Source organism: Trichophyton rubrum, assembly GCF_000151425.1.
Source record: "Trichophyton rubrum CBS 118892 genomic scaffold supercont2.1, whole genome shotgun sequence".
Classification (NCBI taxonomy): Eukaryota; Fungi; Ascomycota; class Eurotiomycetes; order Onygenales; family Arthrodermataceae; genus Trichophyton; species Trichophyton rubrum.
This window is the reverse complement of record NW_003456428.1, coordinates 759,167-776,799: the sequence shown is the minus strand read 5'-3', so window position 1 is coordinate 776,799 and position 17,633 is coordinate 759,167. Positions and strand designations below refer to the sequence as shown.

At 46.9% G+C, this 17,633-nt stretch overlaps 7 protein-coding genes across 10 annotated transcripts; 3 read left to right on the top strand and 4 right to left on the bottom strand.

The window, feature by feature from the left end:
* The first annotated feature begins 315 nt into the window (after positions 1-315).
* TERG_00302 (GTP-binding protein rho2) lies at positions 316-2,400 on the top strand. 3 transcript variants are annotated; one of them, XM_047749064.1, is made up of 6 exons: positions 316-784; positions 902-1,118; positions 1,285-1,363; positions 1,440-1,445; positions 1,514-1,705; positions 1,769-2,400. In XM_047749064.1, exons 2-6 carry the CDS (start codon positions 1,084-1,086, stop codon positions 2,054-2,056), a joined length of 600 nt encoding a protein of 199 aa, XP_047605044.1. In that variant the 5' UTR covers positions 316-784; positions 902-1,083; the 3' UTR covers positions 2,057-2,400. The 3 variants fall into 3 exon arrangements, with proteins under 3 accessions (XP_047605044.1, XP_047605043.1, XP_003238314.1); XM_047749063.1 differs by having other exon boundaries at positions 894-1,118; XM_003238266.2 differs by having other exon boundaries at positions 316-1,118.
* Positions 2,401-2,855: 455 nt separating this feature from the next.
* TERG_00301 (uncharacterized protein) lies at positions 2,856-3,484 on the bottom strand (the record flags this gene model as incomplete). Its single annotated transcript, XM_003238265.1, has 2 exons — positions 2,856-3,187; positions 3,265-3,484. The coding sequence occupies 2 exons, from the start codon at positions 3,482-3,484 to the stop codon at positions 2,856-2,858; spliced, it is 552 nt and encodes a 183-aa protein (XP_003238313.1).
* Positions 3,485-3,901: 417 nt separating this feature from the next.
* Positions 3,902-6,093, bottom strand: TERG_00300 (uncharacterized protein; the record flags this gene model as incomplete). The annotated part of the gene is made up of 1 exon (XM_003238264.2): positions 3,902-6,093. Exon 1 carries the CDS (start codon positions 5,408-5,410, stop codon positions 3,902-3,904), a length of 1,509 nt encoding a protein of 502 aa, XP_003238312.1. The 5' UTR covers positions 5,411-6,093.
* Positions 6,094-7,016: 923 nt separating this feature from the next.
* On the bottom strand, positions 7,017-9,383 carry TERG_00299 (acetolactate synthase, large subunit, biosynthetic type; the record flags this gene model as incomplete). The annotated part of the gene is made up of 5 exons (XM_003238263.2): positions 7,017-7,066; positions 7,138-8,823; positions 8,894-8,961; positions 9,028-9,126; positions 9,187-9,383. 5 exons carry the CDS (start codon positions 9,381-9,383, stop codon positions 7,017-7,019), a joined length of 2,100 nt encoding a protein of 699 aa, XP_003238311.2.
* A 1,140-nt stretch (positions 9,384-10,523) lies between these two features.
* TERG_00297 (galactokinase) lies at positions 10,524-12,197 on the top strand (the record flags this gene model as incomplete). Of its 2 annotated transcripts, XM_003238261.1 has the most annotated exons (3): positions 10,524-11,164; positions 11,221-12,102; positions 12,164-12,197. In XM_003238261.1, the coding sequence occupies 3 exons, from the start codon at positions 10,524-10,526 to the stop codon at positions 12,195-12,197; spliced, it is 1,557 nt and encodes a 518-aa protein (XP_003238309.1). The 2 variants fall into 2 exon arrangements, with proteins under 2 accessions (XP_003238309.1, XP_047603532.1); XM_047747573.1 differs by having other exon boundaries at positions 11,221-12,187.
* A 417-nt stretch (positions 12,198-12,614) lies between these two features.
* Positions 12,615-13,934, bottom strand: TERG_00296 (uncharacterized protein; the record flags this gene model as incomplete). Its single annotated transcript, XM_003238260.1, has 1 exon — positions 12,615-13,934. The coding sequence occupies one exon, from the start codon at positions 13,932-13,934 to the stop codon at positions 12,615-12,617; it is 1,320 nt and encodes a 439-aa protein (XP_003238308.1).
* Positions 13,935-14,612: 678 nt separating this feature from the next.
* Positions 14,613-17,536, top strand: TERG_00295 (uncharacterized protein; the record flags this gene model as incomplete). Its single annotated transcript, XM_047747572.1, has 2 exons — positions 14,613-14,676; positions 14,733-17,536. The coding sequence occupies 2 exons, from the start codon at positions 14,613-14,615 to the stop codon at positions 17,093-17,095; spliced, it is 2,427 nt and encodes an 808-aa protein (XP_047603531.1). The 3' UTR covers positions 17,096-17,536.
* Positions 17,537-17,633: the final 97 nt, after the last annotated feature.

Genomic DNA, 17,633 nt, shown 5'->3' with positions numbered 1-17,633 from the left:
CCAATCTGGCAAGATTAGACGCGGCAAGCGACGCTCGCCAGGCGCCTTTTCGCTCACCGCCCAACGGGCCCAGCGAGGCGTAATTTTGATACCGCAGGGCTGTAACTTTGCTGCGGGTGTCCTGCGGGTGTCTCGCGCGAGGAAGCATGTAATTTTCGGCGCTACCACGGTACGGCCTGTATTACACTTTCAGGCCCAGTAAAAAAAAAAAGCGACGAGCAAGTAAGAAAAACTCAGCCGCCTTTTTTTTTTTGCTTAGTTTTATATTATTAAGTCCCGGTTTAAGCATATCAGTTTAATTTGATGCTAATAAGCGGGCGATGAGGGCGACGGGTAGAAAGCTAGAGAAAAGGGAAGAAAAAGGGACAAGGAAGCGCGGAGAAGGATCGCGACTGAAACCTGAAAATACAACAACAGACTTGCTCGCTCTTGATCATACAATCCAGCTTTTTCTTTTCTTTTAGTATATATTACTCTCTAGGAAGAAGCAAAAGACGGTTGACAAACAAACTCTCCCTAGGCGAGGACTCCCTTTGCACTGGCTTCTTACTTCCGTATTGTTGTCCATCCAGATATACTCCGTGCTTGGACGTGAGCTCGCGCTGAAAGAGCCTGGCCGTGTGCGAGATCGATCAGAGGGCGGAGTGCATACCTGAGAAGGCGAGACACGCAACCGCCAGCGAGACCGCAGGAAGAGACAGACACTCCTCCAGGGGCCTGCTTGTCTCGCACCGGATCCTCAAGGCAGACGGGGAAGACGGCATTGCGCATATGGTTGGCTAAGGTGATTACGTTCCTGTCTAGCTAATAATTGCTCCGCTTGTTCCAACCTTGGGCGAGCATGCAGCCTCACCTGATGGAGCGTAGCTGACACCCGCTCGCTTTCGTGTTAGACACTCAGACATGGGAGTTTGAATAGTTCCGATATCCACCCCTACTAAATCCACGTCTCCATCCATCGATCTCCACGAGAAACTTCTCGCCGTCTATCCCTCTTATGACTGTCGAGAACTAGAGTTCTCCCTACAAATTCGCGAATAAACCGTCATCGTTCACCTCCTCGCTGCTCGTTTTCACTTACAAATGGCGCAGCAACAGGCAGACAATGTTATGCGAAGGTGCGTGGCAAGGGTGTCTCATAAGAAAAAAATATTGAGATCCCGATGGATGACTGCATTGCAGTCAGGAACCCGTTTTTCATCCTCGGAAGGGGCCGTTGTGGTCTTGGGAAAGGGCTTTTATTTGTTTTATCTTCGAGCCGACATGCTGACGGGATAATAATAGGAAGCTGGTAATAATAGGGGATGGTGCGTGTGGGAAGACTAGTCTTCTCAGCGTCTTCACACTGGGTTACTTCCCTACAGTAAGTGCAATCTCACGTTGATCTGACTCCTATTTAATTACAGATAAAACTAATTTTTTATCTCTTCTGCATACAGCACTACGTAAGTAATGCTTGGACTAAGCTTGATAGCACCTTCTAGCAGCGTTCTTACATTCTTGTCAACAAAAGGTGCCCACGGTGTTCGAGAACTACGTTACAGACTGCCGGGTAGACGGCCGGTCAGTACAGCTTGCTCTGTGGGATACCGCAGGACAAGAAGACTACGAACGACTTCGCCCGTTAGCATACTCAAAGGCACATGTCCTTCTAATCGCCTTCTCAGTCGATACCCCTGATTCCCTGGAAAACGTCAAGCACAAGGTTCGCTCTCCCCTGCATTACTACTGCCACGAGGTTATATTCTTTTCTAACAATGAGAAATAGTGGATTGAGGAGGCAAATGAGCGTTGCCCAGATGTCCCTATCATACTCGTCGGATTGAAGAAGGATCTCCGTGAAGATCCTCTTGCTATTGAAGAAATGAGGAAAAAGTCACAACGCTTTGTTTCTCCAAGAGACGGCAGTGAGGCTGCAGCTGAGATTGGAGCTAGAAAATACCTTGAATGTTCTTCTCTCACTGGTGAGGGTGTGGATGACGTGTTCGAAGCTGCCACACGCGCCGCACTTTTGACATTCGGAAAGACCAGAGGCCCATGCTGTGTGATCTTATAAAATACCCGCTAACAGCAGCCGCACTGCCTACAATCATGGTCCCCTTTTCTATTCTTTTTTTTATTTGATTTATTTTTATTTTTATTTTTCGGCATACGACCTTGAAGCAGCTACAGTCCATCTGACTGTTAGCTACCATAACCATGACATTCAACAGGGCTCGAGAGAACCCGTATCCGACAACTGTTCATTTACCCTCCTCGACTACCAAACGATTATCAACATGACTTTCTTTCAAAATGGGTGGCTGGAATAAGGACGGAGGCACAGGAGCCTTTCTCCCGGTTCTATGACTTGTGTTATCATGGAATTGATTTATCCTGCATCATGTGGTGTTAATTCTGGGGCTTTTTTTTTTTTTTTTTTTTTAATATACTTAGGTCTGGTTTCCCTTTTCTCTCACTTGCGTCCTTTTGAGCTTAGCTCCTCTTTCTCATTCAAGTACTTAATCACTTAATGGTCACTTTCAAATACAGTTTGTCTTGTTCTGGTTTTGAAAATTGCAGCGCAGCTTACTAGGTAGCCGAGCTGTGTCGTCCAGGCCTGTCTGTGGAGCAGCCGTAGGATAAAATGTGTTCATGAAATAGGGGAGAAAAATAAAGATAAATAAAATGCTGCTAAATTCTACTCCGTCGAACTCATTGGTGATTCAAACCTATTTGCCTTATAATAGATATCTAATATACATTCATTCGATCCCTAAATCACCTATCTCGGCAGGTTTATGGGATCAATTCAGCCCAAAGGCTACGACGAAAATGAAAAGAATATATGGCCGACCCTGGAATCCCACCAATTATCAAGGTTTCCAAGAATAGTCCCACCCATCCTTGCTCGGGCTGTCTGTCTGTAGCCGTCCATATTCAATTGGGACACCGTCTGAAAACACGCCCCTCTTGTTCATCGAAGTGCGGAACAGTCTTCCACCATCACCAACACCAGTGCGGAGTTCCTCACAGGCATCTTTCATGCTAGCCCATTGACGTTCAAGCTCCAATTGATGTGCTCTCCGTTGTTTAGCAGTGTATAACTGCCAGGCTCGATGAATTGTCCAGTGACGCAGGTATCGGTTGCGTGAGAAATGAAGGGGGCGCGGAGTGAGTGGATGATTGAGGAAATAACGTATTAAAGCTAGGAGAGAAAAAAGCGCGGTTAATATTTGAATGAATGTTAGAACAGTCTGGCAGATGACGATGACATATACGTACTAACTCGTCTGTCGATTTTTACAGGAGCCTTCCTAGCTTGTAATGTTGAGCTAGAAGAGAATGACCTGAGATCATTGACAGATGATATAAGTGAGCCTGGAGCCAGTGTGTTCTTGCATGTTTGGCTCAGTAGACCGGGTTGTTGAAACGTTGTAGGTCGAGTTGAGAGTCTGAACACACTCGTGAGCGAGTTAACAATGGGCGAAAGATGCTGCCTCATGGTTGCAGCAAAAAAACGGTAAGCATGTAATTTCGCACGAGTTGGATATGTCAACCCTTATGTTGCGCGATGGAGGCTGTGGAGGCTGTATAATGCCTTGACTGCCCTGAGTCGCGATTTTTTCTACTTGCCTTGAAGATGGCTCAAAAAAAAGGGTTGTAAGCTGCTGATCTAAGCAAATGTAAAATAAGCGCAAATGTCACGTGAATGGCAGAATTAAACGCGGTAAACTCTAACTATGCTACAGACATCAGAATGCTTTATCATTTGTTTGTTAAACAGGTATATGTACTTATGTGCAAATAACAATGTTTCAACAAGCTCGTCCGAGCATGGCATCAGTCTAAATCAACAAGATACTTGGTAACGCCGGTAAAATGCAGAATTCCGTTGGTTGTACATGTAGGCACCTGTGCCCTATCGTGGGAAAACTGGCTGTTTTGTCTTCTTGTCATAATTCAATATTACTCTTTGGGTATGTAAGCAGGCACGCTTGTATCTGCAGTAAAGTAAGAAGGCATCCTTGAGAAGAATGAATGCGCAGCCACCGATAACGCTTCTTCCCCATCTCGTTTGGAGTAACCATGGCCTACCTCTCTCGTACAGAGAAGGGGTTGTCCATGTTCTCGGGAGGGCCAACTTCAATAGCCCTCCCATACCAGCAGAGATAGCTGGGAAAACCAAGGCGCCAAGTATGATATCCGCCAGATTAGTGGTTTCGCGGAACATATTACCTTGACGGTGTGCCATGATTTGATGAGCTTGAACGCCATTTTCGATATCATGCCCCCCTCCGGCAGGTCGCTGTCCATCATTACCAGCGCCAGCGCCCATTTGTAGCTCGATCTCCATGACTACCTCGGCGTTGTCTGGCTCATCTTGGAAATCACGACGGCGTCTTGGCCCGCGTACCTCCTCATCTGCGTTTAGTCGAGTACGTACTGTCGAGATCCATTCATTTTCTAAGTCGCCAAGTAATTTTCTGTAAAGTAAGTTGTAGACACTTTTAATGTATGGCAACGCCGCAAATGTCATGGATGCGCTCGGCGGCCATAGCTGAAGGTCCATTTCCTGGTGGTATGGATGGTGTGCAGCGAAAAACAAAACAGGAATCACAGGTAGCAGGCTGTCAGAATATTGAGTCCTCGAGAACATCAATGATATTGGTATCAACGGAAGGCCAAGATTTAGGCGAATACCCAAAGGTCCCTGCGCAGCTTCTTCGAGCAACCGTATTGTAGTCTCTCTGCCGAAAATAAGGTACATCGAGTATACACCATGGGCACAGCATCCAGCCCAAACAGTCCCTACAAAAGTAAATGCTACTCCGGGAAGTACCAGACGGTTAAGTATTCCCTCACACTTGTGTGCGAGATCAAGAATCAGGTTATTCGGCCGTGACATATGAATCTCCGATTTGCATTGAGGGCAAAGCAGCATGGCCCCGTCCTGGTTCCTGTTGGGGCCTTCCGTATTTTCCATATCCGCGAGCCAATCTAGTAAACATGCCTCATGCGCGCTTAATGCACATGGACACGGAGACCGCCATTCTTTATTGAGGGGCGAATCCTCTGATTCGTCGGTATAGCAAATCCAACATTTCCGAAGATCGCTTTCGCGCGGAAATATATTCGACGTAGAGAGTTCGTCGTTTAAGCAAATTGCTTCCAACTCTCTGGGAGAAAGTTCATGTGTCATTGATTCGGGGTGTGGCATGATAGGCGCAACATCGTCACTGTCATCAGAATCGACTATTCGTGCGCCGTGGCAAACCGGCACCACGGGAGCTTCGGTTTCATTCTCAACGGGGTGTTCATCGTGGCTGGTACCCTGGGCAATATTCTCCCCCTCCTGCTGTGAACCAAGTTCCAAGCTAGGAGTGTCGCGATTCAACCCTTGTGAGCGGGGACGTGAAGGCGACGCCATAGGTTACAATAGACTAGCCAGAAACCCACTTCGACGTTGGCAACTATCAATATATCTTCAAGACGTAAAGTAATCAACTGTTGTAGATCCGTATATGTCTTGGAGTGCAGTGGTCACCTTTAAAAAACAAAACAGCGATGCATGGTGAACGAGAGAATATGAAGCATCGGTCGATTCCCTGTGAAGCGAAGGCTCTTGCCGCGGCCCACCTAGGAAGGAATAGCATCACGTGACAAAATTCCGCCCAATGAAATTCGCAGGGTAGCTACTGAACTTCTGAAGAGTATTTTGAAGCCTAATGCATGCTTTGTATTTGAAGTGTGGTCCATATGTGAGTATTGGAGAAGCAGCATTCCTATTCGTGTTTAATGGTTGGTGCTTAATATATTCGGTCTTGTAGGTTGGTGATTTATGAGTCGATAAGTTAACCTTAACTCATACTTCCTTGGTGGCCAACGTTAAGGGCAGATAGTAAAAGTCTGTCACCCACGTAGAGAAATATATTTCTTATGTCGCGTACTTAATAAATTATTCTAGTGATATGACACCACAGCAGAAGCTATTAAGCATCTATTGTAGATGCAGCATCTATATGCAATATTTTAAGTAGAGAGAAGTCAGAAGTGGAATTAGTATATTTTTAATTATTTTATACTACATATACCAAGTAAACGAGGGCATGTTGGAAAAAAGCATCGCCAGGTGCGAGCGCTGTGGCTCAATTCAAGATTGGATAGAGAGTAGGTCGGTCGTATGCTTGGGCGATGGACCGCTGATAAGGTTAAGTCTAGAATAGAAACAGCTAGCGTGCGGCTAACTAACATTTGTTCTATCCTAAAGCTAAATTTCGCCTCAACTTAAATTTGCTCCCTTCGTTTATTTTTAAAGTCATCCTCAGAGCCTGAAGAGACCGCAGAAAAATAGCTAATAGCTTTTGAGGTCCACCATAACTAGTCAAAGTATATTAATACTCACTTAATAGGGGTTGGTTTCGTGAATTCGATGCACCTTATTCCCTAAGCTTCTCTCAGGTACGACTAGATGCAGTTTTTGTATACCACCTAATAAATAGTTCCCATATTAAACAGTCTTACCAAGAGTTGTGCATACGGACACACGGAAATATCAACGAAGAACAATATAGCACAGTACAGATGGTGGGAGATACTCGACACCCGAAATATGACGATAGTAGTTCCGCTTCAAACATCTGGGTAATGGAAGAGATAATCCATTCAATTACCTCCCATAAGTAAGTCATGGGTATGCAAGTCGTATTTCCCCCAACTCAACAAGATTAAATAAATAAGACGAGGATTTTAGTAAGAAATTTTTTTTTTAGTTCGCCAGGCCGACCCGAAAAGGGAGGGGGGGGGAAAGTTCAAACTGGAATATCACGTTGGAGGAGACAAACACCGTGGATATCAAAATCAAACGCAGGGAACATATGAAAGATGCAATATGGACAGTGGGTGGCTTCAAGGATGGCAGGGAGTTGAAGGACTAATGAAGAAGCAAATCAAAAGAGCGGTGGCTTTGATGCCCAGGACGCTATCAAGGAAGGAAGTATAAAGCTGGCAGCAAGGATAGAGAGGGACGGAAGGTTTTAGTGTCCAGATCGCTTCTTCATCAAGGCTCTTCGTTCCTTTTCTTTGGCTATATTGAGAAAGAAGTTAGTTTTCCATCATGTGTAGGTATTATTTAAAACATTGATAATTGGAGCATACCTTCATCATATACCAAGAACTCATGTAGCGCCTTTCCAGCAGGTACCATTGGTAGGACAGGCACCTTCTTGTCAGTTGCTATTTCCAACAGTGCAGGGCCTTCACTATTTATCAGCCATTGCAGACTCGACTCTACCTGGTCAGGAGTTAGACATCTCCTAGCCTGGACACCCATAGCCTCGGAAACCTTGACGAAATCCGGATTCTTCTGGTGTGTATGCGCAAACCTGTCCTCATAGAACAAGCTCTGCCATTGTGTGACCATGCCCTGCTCTTCGTTGTTGAGAACAATGACTTTGACATCAATGTTGAACTGGGCAGCAGTCGAAAGTTCCGTGAGAGTCATGTTAAAAGAGGCATCTCCATCAATGTCAATAACAAGCGCATCGGGTCGCGCAACCTTGGCGCCAATGGCAGATGGCAGGCCGTAACCCATGGTTCCCAATCCCCCAGAGGTGATCATTGAGCGTGGATGGCGCCAGCGGAAGTGCTGAGCAGCCCACATTTGATGTTGACCGACACCAGTGGTGATGACGGTCTTGTCCTTCCGGTGGGCGGTCAGCTCACTGAGTGTCTCAATGACCGCCTGTGGTTTGATAAGACCATTAGCTGTTTGTCGATCATAGGCTGAGAGCGGGAAGCGAGCTTTCCAGTCATTGATCTGTGCGAACCACTCTGGTCGTTCAGCGACTGGGTTGACGTGAGGGAGGAGAATGGCAAGGTTATCGGCACAGTCACCTTCGACGGCTTCAGTGGCTTCAACAACTTTGTTGATGTTCTTGGGTATCACTTCGAAATGTACGATACCACCACGGCCTTCGAGAGCAGCTGCCTTAGCCTGTGGGGCGAACTTGGCGATGTTTCCGGTAACACGGTCATCGAAGCGGGCACCCAAGGCAATGATAAGATCAGCCTCTTGCATGGCCATGTTAGCATAGGCGGAGCCGTGCATTCCGAGCATGTGCAGGGACTTTGGATCTAGCTCATCAAATCCGCCTAATCCTTGCAGGGTTGTGGTGACAGGGATATTAGCCTTATCAGCTAGCTCCTTCAGCAGAGCTGGTCCCTCAGGGCGAGCACTGAGACCCTGACCGACATAAAGGACCGGTTTCTTAGAGACATTTACCAGCTTAGCTACACGTTGTATGGAAGCCTCTAGCTGTTGCCGACTAAGTTCACGAGCTGCAATAGAAGCGGCACTGGGGTGTGCTGGTATGCTTGAAGTCATTGGGATGGCTTTTCGAAGGATACCACCAGTGACATCCTTGGGTAAATCAACCAAGACCGGTCCTGGTCGTCCGCTAGTAGCAATCTCAAATGCTTCCTTGATGCGCCTAGGGAGCTCTGCAACGTTTTTTACCATGACATTCCACTTTGTACAAGCTCTCGAGATGCCGATAACGTCAGCCTCCTGGAAAGCATCTGTACCAATGGAGGTGGTGGGGACCTGTCCGCAGAAGACAACCATAGGAGTGCCATCTGAAAGGGCATCTTGCATCGGGGTGATGACATTGGTGGCTCCGGGACCGGAGGTGACAAGGACGACGCCAGGTTTGCCTGTGGCCCTGGCGTATCCCTCAGCCATGTGGCCGGCACCTTGTTCATGTCGGGGAAGGACGAAGTCGAAATGTGTTGAATTGTAGATGGCATCAAAAACGGGCAAGATAGCACCACCAGGGTATCCAACTACGATGATATAAGAAGTCAGCAACTAAGTTTTCCTCACTGCCTGTCCCCTTGGTGATTTCTGACTCACATATATGCTTGACTCCGAGACGCAGCATCATTTCATGAAATATCTGACCACCACTCAGTCCAACAAACCTATGAGATTTTCCATTGGTTAGATGACCCAGTAAACACTTGGATTACTTATTTTATTAGACATACGAGTCATCTAGGGCCGGAGCATGTCTCCGGTGAAGAGGAGAAATGTCATGTCTGTCAGCATCCTGGTTGAAGGCCGGGCTGGGAACTGGTCTTGCTTGTCTGTTTCAATCCCGTCAGTTATAACGACATCTTGAGGATCTGCGGTGCAGCGAGTCATACGGTGAAGAAGCAGTAGCTGTGCTCTGCCCGCGCTTCGACGTATCTAGAGTACTGGCCCTCTGCGACGGTCGTCGGTGCGGTGAGAGAGCAGAGGCTACGGCAGTGGCCGAGAACTGCCTCCTGCTGGCCTGTGATGTATGTGAGAGACAATTGGCAGTGCGGAGCGCACTCCTTGACGCCCTGCTGGCAGACAGCATCATCATGGGAGCTTTTGATGATAGCTGGGAGGGTACAATGCCGGTGGTAGAGTAGGGGTGCAGTGATGGGCAAATCGAATCGAGGTCGAACGGGGAGAGGCGGAGGAAGCGCTCTCTTTAAGAAGGGGCGGAAGAGCGATGTACGGGGCGTGGGCAGGTTATGACTCTTTTCGCGATCATCTTCTAGTTCGGCCTTTCTTTTGCCTGCGTTCGCACAGTCACTCACCTTTTTTTTCCAGCTTTTCCTTTTTCGGAGCTAAAGAGACAGCGGGGCGACCTCGGCCAGTAGAAGGCCGGTCATCGGAGGCTGCACGCTGTCTTATTGGTCGACTGTCAAAGTCACGTGTTAGTCACATAAAAATCACGTGATAGTTACATGTGATGTTCACATGATGTTGTTTGCTGAGTAAGGGATGAGGTAAGCGCGTCCAAAAATGGGCTTCGGAGCAAGAAAGAGCGAGCTTCCTTCGATCCGATCGAGGCGTCGGCTTCACTGCGCGACGTTCGGGTTGACGGCGGAAGAGAAGACCGACGTACTTGATGTCCTCGATGGCAGGCAGCAATCTAGGGGGAAAAATGGCTGAGAGGTTAGCGGTTAGTAGGTGAGCGTGTTCGCTCTGAGTGTGGGAAGCCCTCGGCATGGTGTTGGTTCATTCTTGAGGCACGGTTGAACCGTCCTTGAGGTATGGCCCTGAGGACGAAGAGATAGGGCACCTCCCCTTTCTGAGATGGCAGCACATACAACTGTCTTTCTATGTTTTGGGCTTCTCATACTGTTGGCTGCCGTGTGGGGGACGAGCGTTCATTTATATGTCCATCCAACCCAGCTCGAGAGGGAGCGCTTGGAATCGGCCGAGTTTCTTTGCTTTTTGGCGGGACACCCTTGTCCGGCCTTGCTTAGCAAATATCATTAAACGTGGGGAACGATTAGCTACGAGCCCATGACGGCACAGGGTCGAACAATATGTACAATTTTATCCATCTATCAATGGCACTATAAATTTATCACTTCTCGATGTCAACAAAAAACAGACTTTGATAACAAAAAACAGAGTTTAAGCTATCCGACGTCTGGGATCGGCTAACCATATAACCTAACTCAACGTCATTATCAGAATCACAAAAAAACACAACCCCACCATGGACGCAGAACTCGTGCCAGAAACACAATCCCTCAGGGACGTGTATGTAGCAGAGCCAGACACACAACAGTCTCTAGAACCCGAGCAACAGACCCGGTGGAACAGCCTGATTAAACAATTCAAGAGGCGTTATGGTGGCGCGCCCGGGTTTGTTGCCCGAAGCCCTGGAAGAGTCAACATCATAGGAGAACATATCGACTATTCGCTTTACGATGTGCTCCCTACTGCCTTGAGCGTAGATGTGCTTGTCGCTGTGAAGACTATGCCAGCATCAGGCCCAGAGGCAACCATTAAAGTGGACAACACGGACCCCAGGTTTGCGGCTAGTGAATTTGTTGTCTCGTCGGATCGAGAGGTGGACATCGATGCATCCAGGCCAGATTGGGTTAATTATTTCAAAGCTGGCCTTCGGGTGGCTATTAAGTATCTGCGGGAGAAGAACTCGGCATTTGTCCCGGCAAATATCGAAGCTTTGGTCGATGGTAGCGTACCACCCGGGGGTGGTATATCGAGCAGTGCTGCATTTGTCTGTGCAAGCGCTTTGGCTATTGTTAAGGCGAATGGGCATAACATCTCCAAACAGGAACTTTTGGACATTTCGATTGTCTCTGAGCGTGCAGTAGGCGTGTACTCAGGAGGGTGTGTGCATCTGTGTTCCCCAATTCAATTTGTAGGAATTGCTAACGGTATAGCAGGATGGACCAAGCTGCTTCAATCTTCTCACGACGAGGATATCTTCTCTATGTCACTTTTTTCCCAAAGTTTAAAGTGCAACATGTGGCCATCCCTAAGGCAACTACTGATATCACTTTTATGGTGGCTCAGAGCTTTGTAACATCCAACAAGGCCGAAACTGCTCCCCGTCACTATAACCTTCGCGTGGCAGAATGCACTCTTGCGGCCGTTATTCTCGCTCAGAAACATAATATCACCCTTCAAAAGGATAGCAGCTCATTAGGCTATAGCCTTCGAAATTTACACCACGAGCTGATGCGCCAGGATGGTCGCCAGGATGACCCATTTGAATACCAGCTTGACTCTCTCATTCTCATTGTGGAGGAGACTTTCAAGCAAGAGCAAGGGTACACCCGCGCCGACATTGCTGAACTCCTGCAACTCACAGTCCCACAGGTCGAGGAACAATTCCTCTCCTCGTTCCCTGTGGAGGCGGAAAGATTCTATCTCCGACAACGTGCGCTGCACTGCTTCAAGGAAGCCCGCCGTGTGCTAGATTTCAGATCGTGCCTTGCTCGCTCCCATAAGCTCGATCAGCAGAATTTAGGATATCTTGGACAACTTCTTAACGAATCCCAGGCGTCTTGTCGAGATGTCTATGACTGCACTTGTCCCGAAGTTGATGAATTGTGTGAAATTGCACGACGGGCAGGCTCACTGGGCAGCCGTCTGACGGGTGCAGGATGGGGTGGCTGTACAGTACATATGGTTCCCCTGGAGAAGGTCGAGAATGTTACAAAGGCATTGAAGGAAGAATATTATCTGAAAAGATGGCCAGACCTGGACAAGGAAAAACTCAACCAGGCAATGGTCATCAGCAAGCCGTCTAATGGATCAATTTTGTATGTCTCCCAATTTTTCTCTTCATACTTCGCCTTGTTGAATTCGGCTAACGTTGTACAGGGTTACTGGTGCTGCAATAACTGATGTTCAATGAGATAGGCGTTGTATTGAATCTCATGTAATATATATTAGTAATAATTGCTGTTTGAATGTTTATCTACGTCGCTTGACTTTGGTAGGAGTTCCTGCAACTTCTCCAAATCATGGCAGTGGTCTTCAGAGTTTATATCTTCGAAGTATTGCTAGCTTTACCCTTAGGAAGAAGATAGTTCGTTAAGTTTTCGAAGAGCCTATGTCCTTTCGGCTTTTGGTAATACGGCATATCTTCCCATAGTTACCGCTTAGGGAATACAGATGCACCCATCTGTTAATTGCTGCCGTACTTATTTCTCTGCATAGCTTCGTCGTTTGGTATACGACATGAGGAAACAAGTTGCTTTCCTCTAGTCTCCTTTCTTCTTGTTAAAGGCAGAAATAAATACCACACTCAATAATGGCTAGATATGCAAGGTCATTTCTTCGCGGGTGCTTTGGCAAAGAAAGAAGATAACTTCTGCATGCCAGAAGTATTAACTTTCTTCAAATCCCGCACCCCTCGAGACATACTCGCCTTTTTCTTCTTTTCCTCTTCTTGTGCCTTTCTCTTCTTTTCCTCTTCTTGTGCCTTTCTCTTCTTTTCCGCTACCTCTTCGGCAGTTTCGTCATCCTCATATCCCCGCTTCCGTCTCGACATGTCATACATTGCTCTCGATGCCTGCGCTTCTGCACGAAGTTTTGCAAGATTCTGTAGATACTCATCTAGAGCGGTAAAGTCTTTTGGAGATACTGAAGAGCTTAGGGCGTCAGAAACTCTGATTGAGAGATTAGGTTGGAGGTAAGAGGATTGTATAAAGGAGAGAGCAGCTCGGAGACGCATAAGATGAGCTATTTCGGGGCTGTAATTTGGCCTTGGCACAGATATTTCTTCTTGAGAGTCTGCCGGCTCGGTTGGGTTGGTTGATAGTAAGGTTTGTGTAGTTGCCATCTCAGAGACGGTTTGGGGATCGATTGTATTTTGAGTTGGTTGGGTATCTTTTTCATTATCATTCGTTTCGTCGCCTGATTGAGTACTTGATATTTTGCTCACGCTGACCATGGGGGGTTCCAGTGCTTGATGTACAAACCTAGCTTCAAGACTAGGAGGAAGTCCGTTCTTAACCATCATTTCAGCTTTTGCTAGCAGCTCCTCCACAAGCTTCTTTTCACTGAACTTGAACATCATGCTATCGCCGTCAATTGTTTCGCAGACTGATGCCATCCTTCTTTCAACAGTTTTTCTGAATTCCGCGGTATATAAAACCTTGCGGAGATGAGGAGAAATATCCTCGTTTGCGTCTATTATATCGTCTAGCGGCTGGAAAAAGGTACGCTCTGAGCTGTGACTCGAAGGCACAATTATCGGTAGGATAAAAAACATAATGTCCACGGGTGTGGCAACATGAAGCTGGCCGGTCTTCGAAGTAAATCCATTCTCTCCCGCTGGTTGTCCCTTTGATCCTACGTCCTTCCGCTGAGTTTCTCCGTATGTTGAATTGACGAACAGAAAGCTCCGCGGTGTTGTGGTTGGTGGCGAAACCGACGTGAATTCGAACACGCCCAGCTTCGGGCAAAAGTAATACCTGGACAGCCTGCTCGTTCGGGGGTCTTGAAGCTGGATGAATCGCGCATCTTCGGAGGCATCGGATGGCAGTATCAACGTCGTGTAAAATTTCGGCGGCTCAGCAGCTGGTTTGGCCATTGCCCCATCATCAGCAGGAGCTGGTGCCTTGCCAGAGCCAGCTCTAGTCTTCATTTTTTCGTTGTGTGCAGGCCTGGTTCGTTCAGCATGCTCTGCTGCTTCATCGCCCGTCACGAAATCGACCGCAGAACAGACAACCACGAAGTTCTCTTTGCCCCCTTTCGGCGCCAGAAACACATGCTAGACCCACACGAGCTTAATTAACCTAAAAAAAGCGGCGCTTGGCGATCGCGAAATTGACGCGAGTAGAAAAACAAATATAAACAATTCATCCTTTTTTTTTTTTTTTTTTTTTTTTTTTTTTTTTTTTTTTTTTTTTTTTTAATTTCTGCAATTTTATACGGACAATCGAATAGCTGAGTTTTCAGCCTGAAGGCATTCGTCTCTTGCGTTTATGAAGCAATTTTTAGGACCATGGTGATGGGTGTATGAGACCTGAACCGCCGCCTTCGCTGACGCCGCATATTAAATTGTCTGGGGACATGCCGCACACGTGATTGTCATCCTGGAAAGCTTCCCCGGTCACAGAATCAACATTTCATCCTGGGGTTTTTTTTTTTATCCTAAGTGGCTGGCTATTCGGATCATGAAGTCGACTATGAGACTGTCAGCCGCCTATTTGTCCTTGCCATGGGCCATTTCCTGCTGTTAAATAAACAGTGGAAGTTGTTTCGCGGAAGTCGCTTCCCATACTACTCAATTACAGCCACACTCCTCCACACAACATGCTAGATGCGAAAGATTCAGCTTATGACTATTAAGAACTATCATTCAGAGTTTCCTGATTCAGGAGTGAGTTTAATTGTTTTTATTCAAGAATTACAAGACAGATTTACTAAAGCTGTGTGATAGTGGACGATATTCCTTGGCCTCCGAAGTCCCCTCACGCTGCGCTGATGTCCTCTCCAAACGGCCGCAAGAAGTTTGAAGAAATCCAGAATAAACGACGCGCCGCCACGGATTATGGTATATCATCTGCTAAGGCGAGACGAATACTGGACGAAAATTTAGAAGATGAAGACGACGAAGACGACGAAGAGACATTGCAACTCAAACTTGCTGCTATAGAGGCTCGGTTGAAGTTGAAGAGGCTGCAACAGAGCAAAGCACGGCTCAAGCAGGCAGATCCAGAGACAGAATCATTTGAGGGCCCTTCGGGAAGTGTAAGCCCGAGGCCCGAGATCCAAGGCTTTCGTGGAAGTCGAGTATTGGGAGAACGGAAGAGGAAGGCTGTCGATACGTCATTTCAAGATAATGTGCAGGTTCCTCTTTCTCCAATAAAAAGACCACCTCCGCCGGTAGCTCCTATATCTCCCCAAAGAGTGATTATGGGTATTGACAAGGGGCGCAAGGCACCGGATGTTTCTTTGAGGCGGCCCAAATCAATGGGTCAAAACCCCTATGATAACAAGCAAACCACTGGGAGCCAAGCCGGAAATCTCTTTACCAGGGGATCTAGTCGTGAGACACAGCTCCTACCCCCCGATACCACCAGTAGGCTCGATAAACCCAAAAGCTTCAGTGATCGGATGATAGAGAGTAGGGCCAGTGATAAAGAGCGAAGAGATAAATCATGGGCATTACAGCGGAAGAGAAGCACCGGTTTTGGCGTTGACAAGAATGAACTGGAGCGGTTCCATGCGGCAGCAAAGGAGTCAACAATTGATCCTGGAGCTGTCCCTTCAACAAAACGCGAACGACTGACCTCCCCTGTACGTGTAACGCAGTCATTTTCAACTGAAAATATACCCCCTACATCGCCATCCAAAAGAGACCGCAGTCAATTGTCACGGATTGGCCGAAGCAACTCGGAGAGCAGGGTGACCCGCACAGCTAGGAGCGAATCATCATCCTCCGTAGGAACTGAAGTCAAGCCAGCAGATCCAACAAAGTTCGAACCCTTCTCCTCTTTACATCTATCTACGCGTATTTTACCTCATTCATTCCTTAAACGCACCTTCGATTCTAAAACCACCATGCGTATACCGGACCTACTACGAACAGTCAAGGGACCGGGTTTTGAATCTCCTGAGACAGATGGAGATTTTGTTGTTTTTGGCATTGTGGGCTCCAAGTCAGCACCCAAAGAGCATAAAGATAAGAAAACCGGGGGGAACGAGAATGATGATGAGCCTGAAGATGGGCATAACGCTAATAAATACATGGTTCTAACATTGACGGATTTGAAATGGACCATTGACCTCTTTCTGTTTTCGACGGCTTTTCCCCGTTACTATAGGCTTGCTCCTGGGACCTTAATTGCTGTCTTAAATCCTGCAATAATGCCACCCCCGCGTCATAAGATTGATACAAATGCGTTCAGCTTGACATTGCATTCATCGGAGGATACGATTCTAGAGATTGGAACTGCCCAGGACATAGGTTTCTGTAAGGCGGTTAAAAGGGACGGCAAAGTTTGTGAATGCTGGGTTGACTCTCGCAAAACAGAATATTGTGACTTCCATGTAGAAGCACAGCTTCGCAAAACCACCTCGGGCAGAATGGAAGTTAACAGCGGGCCTGGAATTTCGACTAGGTTTGGGCCACGGTTTAGCGGGTTCCGCGGTGCAAGGCGAGAACAAAACGCTTCACAGGGAAGCGGTACTCGAAGTAATGCTGACAGTGGAGGGAACTTCGATCGGGCAACAGGTACTAGATACTATGTCGCGCCGGCTGCGACTTCAGCTATTGGAGATAGACAAAGTCAATTTCCGGGAAGGAATGGCACTACATCCAGTCTATTAGACGCAGATGATCCATTCATAGATGCTGGTTCTTTTGAGCGAAGGGGAAACTCAAAGGCTGAACGCCTTCGGAAACGCCTCGCAGAACAGGAGAGAGAGCGTACAATCGCCAGATCACTGGGCGAATTCAAGGGTGTTGGAGCCGAATACCTTCGGGCTCACCACAAGGACACTATAGAAGCCGGGAGCAAAGCCAATTCGACTTCCGCGACAGGTAGCTCCAACACTACTAGCAATCAGGGTGGATCGAATGATACCAGTTCTGGAAACGACCCTTTCCTTGGCCTGGACAACCTTCAGAAGAATGCTAAAGGCATTAAGCTTGGGCGTAGCAAGGGTGGTAATGCGCAGACAACGGTCAAGAAGACGAGATTTATTACTGCCAATGGCATCAGAGAGGCTGGTAGAGATAGCCTTGGAAAGGCTACACGGGATGCAACGGATTATAATGATGACTTGGACATTGTATAGTTTAAACACGGAAGTTTTTCATGACATTTCCCATACCTTACTAGGCGTTTACCTTCTTTTAGGGGAAGACTGAATGATAACTTGTTCTTATTGTTCTATTTGTAGAATTTATTGTCCTATATTACTCTTTCTAGATACTAAATACCAAGTAAATCCTTCTAAATAATGGGTATTGAGTAGCATAGAGGATTTATAGTAGTTTATCCGTTACAATATGCAGATATATAGACACAAAACTATGCTATTGGCATACACCTTTATTGTAACTGGTATTGGTACTAATCGCACACTATTCTATCTAAACGCGCACATTTGCAGTAACCCCAATCCATACGCCTGTATACTAAGACGACAACAATTTAGCCTGTACGCAGTGATGAGCTACAAAACAAAGGACCAAACAAAACAAGAACAAAATAACCACATCCTAAGACCACTTAAAAGCCACTTTCTCCTGCCACTCCGTCCACTGGTAGGCAATTTAATGGTATCTTGTCAAAAAACCCAATTCATAAACTTAACATATGATATTAATTAC

Excerpts from the sequence above, each read along its gene's own strand:
- TERG_00302 (XM_047749064.1), top strand. The coding sequence starts at position 1,084 with ATGGCGCAGCAACAGGCAGACAATGTTATGCGAAG. Across the intron at positions 1,119-1,284 it reads GCAGACAATGTTATGCGAAG|GAAGCTGGTAATAATAGGGG; the intron begins GTGCGTGGCAAG and ends GGATAATAATAG. Across the intron at positions 1,706-1,768 it reads TGGAAAACGTCAAGCACAAG|TGGATTGAGGAGGCAAATGA; the intron begins GTTCGCTCTCCC and ends AATGAGAAATAG.